Genomic DNA, 8624 nt, shown 5'->3' on the forward strand with positions numbered 1-8624 from the left:
GTGCATTGCACAGTGTTATTAGAGGAACTACACCACCTTCTTACCATGCATTCACCCATCATACAAGCCATGTTAATAATCCCATCATACAAGCCATGTTAATAATCCCATCATACAAGCCATGTTAATAATCCCATCACATAACCCATGTTAATAATCCCATCACACAACCCATGTTAATAATCCCATCACACAACCCATGTTAATAATCCCATCAAACAACCCATGTTAATAATCCCATCACACAACCCATGTTAATAATCCCATCACACAACCCATGTTAATAATCCCATCACACAACCCATGTTAATAATCCCATCATACAACCCATATTAATAATCCCATCATACAACCCATGTTAATAATCCCATCACACAACCCATGTTAATAATCCCATCATACAACCCATATTAATAATCCCATCATACAACCCATGTTAATAATCTCATCACACAACCCATGTTAATAATCCCATCATACAACCCAGGCATGACAATACTGATGAGGAGTCCCACCGTACAGAATAGTGATGTGTACAGGAGTCCCACCGTACAGAATAGTGATGTGTACAGGAGTCCCACCGTACAGAATAGTGATGTGTACAGGAGTCCCACCATACAGAATAGTGATGTGTACAGGAGTCCCACCGTACAGAATAGTGATGTGTACAGGAGTCCCACCGTACAGAATAGTGATGTGTACAGGAGTCCCACCGTACAGAATAGTGATGTGTACAGGAGTCCCACCATACAAAATAGTGCTGTGTACAGGAGTCCCACCGTACAGAATAGTGATGTGTACAGGAGTCCCACCGTACAGAATAGTGATGTGTACAGGAGTCCCACCGTACAGAATAGTGATGTGTACAGGAGTCCCACCGTACAGAATAGTGATGTGTACTTGACTTATGTCTCTCATGCAGACACAGGAGAGGGTTAGGTTTAAACACAGGCATGACAGTCTCTCTCCTCAAGACATTCCTCAAGCCTTCCAGTGCAAGCCATGGCCGCATCTCAATAGTCTAAAATGGATTCCTCTCTCACATCCTTTCATTCACTTGACTGATGGGTAAAGCGAATGGATTTGCTACACTCCTCCTACCATCTGTAATGGGTAATAACTTTGACTTGACTTAAGCCTTTGGCTCCTCCTACAAGGAGCGTTGACTACTGAAGAATGTTCTCCATCTCGATCCCTTCTGGGAAAAATTTGTCCGTTCGTACCAGTTGTAATGACCAAGTGAATTTATTTTGTATGGCCTTGTAATGTAGCCGCCGGTAATGGAGAGTACGTCATTTTAAACTATTGAGATGCACCCAGTAGCTGTGTGGGAGGGGGGGGGGGGGGGAATAACTGTTAAACCAACCCAAGATCAGTGTCTAAATCTAACACAATGTATTCCCCATTACCTCTGACTGGCCCAGTCTGTCCAGGTTGGAGATGTCGAAGGTGCTGCCCACGGCTGCAGTGTCCACTCCCCCGGTTCCTCTCTTCTGCAGACGCAGGTTGTCCAGGATCTTAGTGAAGCGGGGATCCTGCAGGTTTACCAGACAGGAGTCACTTTTAGTAGACGCTCAAACAGAAAAACGGTTGGAAAATGGAGAGATACCATCTCAACGCTTGTTTACCCGTTTTTTTCTGTTTTTTTCCTGTTACGGTGTGCCCTAACAAAGAGAAACATTCAGAAGACGATGGGTGGTGGATGACTAGCTAGTGGGCATCGTATTGGTCCCTGGTGTAAGGGTATAGGTCTCATTCAAGTCCTACTATGGAGGTCTGGAGTACTGCTGGTTTTTGGTTCTACCTGATCATTAATTGCACCCACCCGGTGTCCCAAATCTAAATCAGTCCCTGATTACAGGGGAAGAAGGGGGGAAAAAAGCAGTGGAACTGGCTTCGAGGTCCAGATTTGAATTTAGGGGGTTTGTGTATTTATGAGTCTGTATTTGGAAAATCCAAAAGATAGCCTGTGGTTTGGGAATGACGTGGGTGGCAGGTAGCCTAGCGGTTAAGAGCATTGGGCTGGTAACCGAAAGGTCACTGGTTCGAATCTCCGAGCCGACGAGGTGAAAAATCTGTTGATGTGCCCTTGAGCAATGCACTTGACCCTAATTAGTTAACCCATGTCAATGTAAAATGCTTGTTGGTGCTCTTGATTAGATGTTACCTTGCTGAGCTTGGGCAGGTTGACGTGTACTCCAGCACGGAGCCCAGTGCCCAGGTTGGAGGGGCACGTGAGAATGTAGCCCAGTCTCTCATTCCACATGAACTCCCAGCCTTTCTCCTGGATCAGCCTCTCCACCTGAACAAACGTTTCACTTTAGACTAGATGAAAAACATTACAACTTTATTTGCCCTGTTTTTGTCTTGCATACACCGGCAGCCACATAATGGTGTGTGTGTGTGTGTGTGTGTGTATACCTCTTTCAGGCCTGTGCAGAAGCGGTCAAACACTCTCTTCATGTTGCCTCCCTTCTCCATAGAGATGACTCTGGTGTGATCCTCTTCATTAATCCAGATCAGGAAGGTCTTCGTGTTGTTATGCCTGGGTTTGGTACAAAGGAGTGGCGAGCATTGAAAACACAAAATGTATCAATACTCATTTAAAACTACACAAAACAATAAATCAATACTTGTGTAGTGCTTCCTAATGCCATGGGATCCCATCGCTCCCACCAGTTTATGTAGACTATTTCAGAGGAGCTGATCACGATCGTTGATAATAAATGCTTTTCCTCAGAGGCCTTTATTTACAAAATAGAAGGTTCTGCTTCTCCTTTCTGTCGGTAATCAGGTTTGATCCGGGTGGTCTAAAAAGGAGCTCAGAGCATTCCTCAAATTGGATTGAGCTCAACTATTTATACATGGCGGAGAGATCATTTCTCCATCCTCTATTGCACCAGCTAGAGTTAACTGTCCAGGTTCCATTTCCCATACGTCGTAACGTCATTCAGGTGATGGTGGCGGAATACAGTATTGCCACATACGCAATAATCAAATTGCATTGTAATGGATACAGTATTTCCATATAAGCAAAAACGTTAATGTAATGCATTGCATTATAGACAATGGCATATTTGCCCCATTGGCCTCCTGAAAACAATTAGAGAATTGAATGAAGTAATGGATAGGTCTGAAGCCAGGAGAGCAGAGAGAAGCAGGAAAGGAGGAGAGAGCTGTCAGGACATTTTTAATTTAGAGCCCTGAGGATGAATTATAGAGGAGAGGATGGCATGCTGTAGGGGGGTAGAGAATGGCTAGAGCAGGTCCTGGCAGGGTAGCGGTCGGCATCCGGCTATTTCTGGGCACCAACTGAAACTCAATGCGGAGAGGGCATTGTCTGCATCACTAATGTACATCTGAGGGTCAGTCTACAGGAGAGTCTACGGCTCAGTCTACAGGAGAGGCTCAGTCTACAGGAGAGTCTCAGCCTACAAGGAGAGTCTATGGCTCAGTCTACAGGAGAGGCTCAATCTACAAGGAGAGTCTATGGCTCAGTCTACAGGAGATACAAGCTAGTGGACATTGTCACTTTGCTAGAAGGAAAACCTCCATAAAGAAGGGTCATGGTGATGTGTAGCACCAACTGTACCAACTGTATGCAAATAATAACGAGGAGAAAATAATCAAAGTCACCTCTCACCGTTATGACCACTAAGGTTCTGTATCTATAACCAACAGGTGCTTACCAGATACCGCGTGCATCTGGCCAATCACGGGCCATCCCCGAACAAGTCAGCAGAGGGGACACGGGTTTATCGAACAGGAAGTGGTCCTGTGTCAACACAGTAGAGACAGGAAATGCTGTCTTAATGAAAGGGGAACAACATCAATGCCTAACAAAACATATCTGTTTCTCTCCGGTCTTTTAGGTCTTCAAATGGATTGGCATTATGACTCACGTCAATGAGCTGCTGCTGCTCCTGGTCTGTCATGTGGGTGAGGCTGTAATATGTCCCCGCCAGGTCCCCCTTCAGGCCAGCCAGGGCGTCCACCACCACCTTCTCCACCTCCCGGCGCTCTGCCCGGGTACACGCCGGGGGCAGGCTCAGTCCCCTGATGCTACGGCCCGTCCTGACCCGCGACGACAGCACGTAGCGCTCGTCGAATTTGCCCGACTTGAGCTGACCGACAGAGGGAAACAGAAAAATAACGAATGGCGTAGCTATAGTAGTAAATAGTATGACAGTTAGGCCTAGTATCATGAAACCGACATGAAGGAAATTTGTGAATGACCTATGCTCCCCAAAAAGCAAAATGGTTTAAGTCAAGGAAGTCATGACATGATTATTGATCATACATTAGGTTCCTTTAATATGTGATTTGTATGCCATATACAGTAATTGACATTCACTGTAGCATAACATATCATTGCTGTCTGACAAAAACCTTGTGATATTTAAAAAAATAATAATAATAATTCCCACATTTATTTAAAGCAGTAACTTCACTCAATGTACTCTGAACATTTAATTTAAGCTTCTAGTTTCAGAATTAAATGTTTGTTAAAGAGAAAATACGGCCATTTGTTTTTCGATTTCCTGAAAGGTTTCTGTTTTGGAGACAAGAGGTTTTCATCAGACAGAAACGACATGTAATATAACGTAATGTATGATTAACGTTCCAGTATGCACAATCGATTTACTGCCTAACGATATAATGTTAGCTGGTATCACTGATTAGTATAGCGTCCAGTGAGTGAATCTGTCCACTTTCTAATGTTAAATATAGTAGTGTGCAACATCTAACATGGTCTGTGTGTGGTGTGACCAGGTAGAGATAGTGACGGTCAGGGCAAACTTAGCTGAAGGACAGCTCCACCATTCAGCCAGTTCTAGAAATCTCACTCATGAGGGCACACTGGCACCCTATTCTCTATAAAGTGCACTACTTTTGACCAGACACAGCCCATACTGTTGTTTTCAGTGAAGTTGTATCTCTGTACCTTGTTGGAGTCCAAGTCGGTGGGATGGGTCATCGTCTGTGGGTCGTAGCCATTGTGCCTCTCCTTGATGACCGGGTCAAGGAGGTCTGCAAACACCTGAAACCACCCCACATCAAAAATGTCATCACTATACAGTCTCTCATTTGGTTAGGAGTTATGGAAAAGGAAAGGGGGATACCTAGTCAGTTGTACAACTGAATGCATTCAACTGAAATGTGTCTTCCACATTTAACCCAACCCTCTGAATCAGAGAGGTGGTGGGGGGGGGGGGGGGGGGGCTGCCTTAAATCAACATCCACGGCATCGGCACCCGGGGAACAACGCAACTGCCTTGCTCAGGGGCAGAACGACAGATTTTTACCTTGTCAGCACGATGATTCAATCCAGCAACCTTTCGGTTTCTGGCCCAACGCTCCTACCCACCAGGCTACCTGCTGCCCCCTTGTAGACTACATTAAGAGAATCACTGTCACTTTACAAACTATTAGACAGGCTTACAGCATAGTGTTGTACTCTAGTATGATTTATACTATACTATTATAGCAATGTCTGAGTAGGTGTAGTCTCATAGCAAGCAATGAAACTGATGACCAAAAGATGTGATCCCAAATGAAGGTCTCCTCTATCCTAAACCCAACACCCCTCTGGTGCAGTGGTAGTTGGTCTCAGTCTGAAATGGGACAGGGGGATTGGGTGGGCCTGTTCTCCATTGTCAGATTAAGTGGCTGGGATTGTAATATCAAATGTGGTCAATAGACCACTGCTCTTGCTCCTCCTCATGTCAGAAAGTATCAAAAGACAGAGAGTACTCATTAATTCTTAATGTAGCTGACATAAATGTAGCCTATAGACTAAATGGGCTTTTTATGGCTTTAAGAAACGTCAAACAAAGAAGGGCACCTATTAAAAAAGCAGACATTGAATATATACAGTGCATTCGGAAAGTATTCAGACCCCTCGACTTTTTCCACATTTTGTTACATTACTACCTTCTTCTAAAATGACTTAAATTGTTATTTCCCCCTCATCAATCTACACACAATACCCCATAATGACAAAGCAAAAACAGTTTTAATTATATATATTTTAAAATGTAAAGCTCCTTTGAGGATGAGGTCCAGAGGGGACATTGGATCCTCTCCTCCAATGTGCTTTGTAAGAGCGGTGAGGAACTGAGAAAATAGACAGCCTATGGCTTCACCCTGATGAAGACTATACATCTGTCATCTGCATTCAAGACTTCTAACTGCTGCCTGCTCTGACCTCATAGGACTCCTCGTCCCCTGCCACCATGCCCACGGTCTTGATGAAGGGGTGCCCGGGGTTGTCCACGCCAGTCTGGATGGCCTGGTCAAGAGTGTAGCCGTTGGGCGTGGCCTTGTCCACCAGCTTGGCATAAATGGCAGGTGTCAGGTGGCTGGCCATGCAGTTGTTGTGCTTGCGCAAGTCTGGGTAGTCCGCACTGTCGGGATACATTCAGTCATACGGACACAAATGGCTAAATCATTGTCTTTGAGAACCACAAGGATAATAAAAACAAAATATATATATATATATATATATATATATATATATATATATATATAATTTAAAAAATATAAATATAATAAAATATATATATAAGAAAAAATATATATATTATAAAAAAAAATATATATTATAATATATATTAATATATATATATTATAATATATATTAATATATATATATATATATATATATATATATATAAAAATATATATATAATATATATTATTATATATATATATATATTATATATATATATATATAATATATTATTATATATATATATATATATATAAAGCTATATAGGAAACACGTGATTGATGACACCATTATGATAATTACAGCCTAAGACTCGCTGCAATGTAGCTTAGGCTACTCAATAGCCAACAGCTACAGTGATTTCCATCACTCTAGCCTAACTGTGCTTTTCTTTTGACATACCAGCGCGCTATGTTAAGCCTATACCTGTCGCAGTGCGCGGTCATCACTGACACAACAGTGCAACCATACATGCTACAATCTGATCGCAGCAGCCGTCGAGCCTTCTTCGACTATGCTTTGGGAACGGAATATCCTATATTTGTTAATAGGCCTATGCGTTATGCAATCGGTTTGTTCAGTTTTGCATTTAGCCTCCAGCATCTTCTCTAATCGATTTTGCGGTAGATTCTGCCTATCATTATAAAACCATAAAGCTGAGTTTTTGCCCAGCCACCATGCAAGTCACATAAGGAGATTCTAGATTCATTTTAGACCATTCCAACATGGTTCTGGAAAAAAAACACCTGTCTATCTCACCAAATAATTAATTAGAGCGTATCAATGTAGTCTACATATTGTTGGCAAAACATTCCATTAGTAGACCATGCATTCAGAGAATTCTCTTATACATTTTAATTGTTTTATATTTATCTTTCATCATTAGACATAAAAAACATGAGGCGGAATATAGGTTTATCATTTCATGAATAAAACAGGCCTAGGTCATTTATCATTTCCACAAAAAGTAATAAAGACACGACTCGAAATAGCACATTCATACAATGCTGCTGCTAAAATAATGGCATCTTGTCTCCAGTTTTGACAGTTAGAGAATTCAATGTAGGTCAGCGTAGACTATTACTCATGTATTATTGTATCTAAAACAACAGGTCTATAGAATGACAATATGTCGCCCTTGAAATGGCTGGACTGAATGTCCATGTAGCGCAATAAAGGGCGTCGTGGGTTACCTGGCAGGGTACACTCTCCGTACTTGCGCTCCGGCGGTGACATGTTCACGGTTGAGCAGAAAGGCCGCTGTCAAAGACCCGGCTCCAACTAATGACATAATGCCCACATTTCGTTTGCCGGACAAAATTCTGGCGAAGTTGTTTGCCATTGCTTTATTTCCACAGTTTTTGAGAGGTAGGGATGGATGAATGGAATGTGAGCCTTGGTGATGCTACGAGTCTAAAAAGGAAAGGAGGAAAATCAGAGAGGATAAGATGAGTGAGACTGGAGGAGGAGACCGACGCGTGGTGTGAATGCTGAGGGATCCAAGTGAATGCAGCAACAGACGAAGCGGCGAGACTAGGTTATAGCAGCATTTGCTGAAGTCCGTGTGTATTTCACCCCTCCTTTCAAAACGCTCTCAATTCCCATACACGACAGCCTACTTAATTCAATGCTGGACAGTAGTTAGTCCTACTGGAAATATTTATAATATATATTTTTTCCATTAAATTATTACAGATCGACATAATTTAATTGTGTTCATGAAACACTATTGAATTGAGAAATATTAAATTAGAAATGTCAAATTAAACATAACACATTTTGTCAAACTCAATTAGAAGTAGGCTACCACACTATGTTCCCTCTAAACTGCGCAGTAGCCCCGAGACTGCCGTAGCCCGGAGCAGCTACCCCAGGACTGTTATACAGAGCGCAGAAGAAATATCAGCCCGCTGAGAGAAGCACAATGTTTCCCTCTACTGTGGCAATTGTGATCAAATCAATGCAACATTGGCCGCTTTCAATGCAACATACTGAAACAAAACTAACTATGCAAGACGTTGTGTTGTACTGTAGGCAGAAGCATAGGACTTGGTTTCTATTACTGCCCGTACTCTACAAAGACCGTGCGGCATAGCCAATCATAGCTGAAGTA

At 42.5% G+C, this 8624-nt stretch overlaps 1 protein-coding gene across 1 annotated transcript; it reads right to left on the minus strand.

Annotated features, from left to right (window-relative positions):
• Window positions 1-1371: 1371 nt before the first annotated feature.
• Window positions 1372-8219, minus strand: LOC129854946 (creatine kinase U-type, mitochondrial-like). Its single transcript, XM_055922151.1, has 8 exons — window positions 7705-8219; window positions 6209-6407; window positions 4946-5041; window positions 3903-4124; window positions 3690-3775; window positions 2422-2545; window positions 2168-2302; window positions 1372-1535 (listed from the first exon to the last, which is right to left on the minus strand). The coding sequence occupies exons 1-8, from the start codon at window positions 7851-7853 to the stop codon at window positions 1386-1388; spliced, it is 1161 nt and encodes a 386-aa protein (XP_055778126.1). The 5' UTR covers window positions 7854-8219; the 3' UTR covers window positions 1372-1385.
• Window positions 8220-8624: the final 405 nt, after the last annotated feature.

The sequence above is a fragment of the Salvelinus fontinalis genome, chromosome 5 (genome assembly GCF_029448725.1).
Source record: "Salvelinus fontinalis isolate EN_2023a chromosome 5, ASM2944872v1, whole genome shotgun sequence".
Lineage (NCBI taxonomy): Eukaryota > Metazoa > Chordata > Actinopteri > Salmoniformes > Salmonidae > Salvelinus > Salvelinus fontinalis.

Coding starts and splice junctions, on each gene's coding strand:
- LOC129854946 (XM_055922151.1), bottom strand. CDS start 7,853: ATGGCAAACAACTTCGCCAGAATTTTGTCCGGCAAACGAAATGTGGGC. Junction 4,125..4,945: donor CCGACTTGGACTCCAACAAG/GTACAGAGATAC, acceptor TCTGTCGGTCAG/CTCAAGTCGGGCAAATTCGA. Junction 2,303..2,421: donor TCTGCACAGGCCTGAAAGAG/GTATACACACAC, acceptor ACGTTTGTTCAG/GTGGAGAGGCTGATCCAGGA.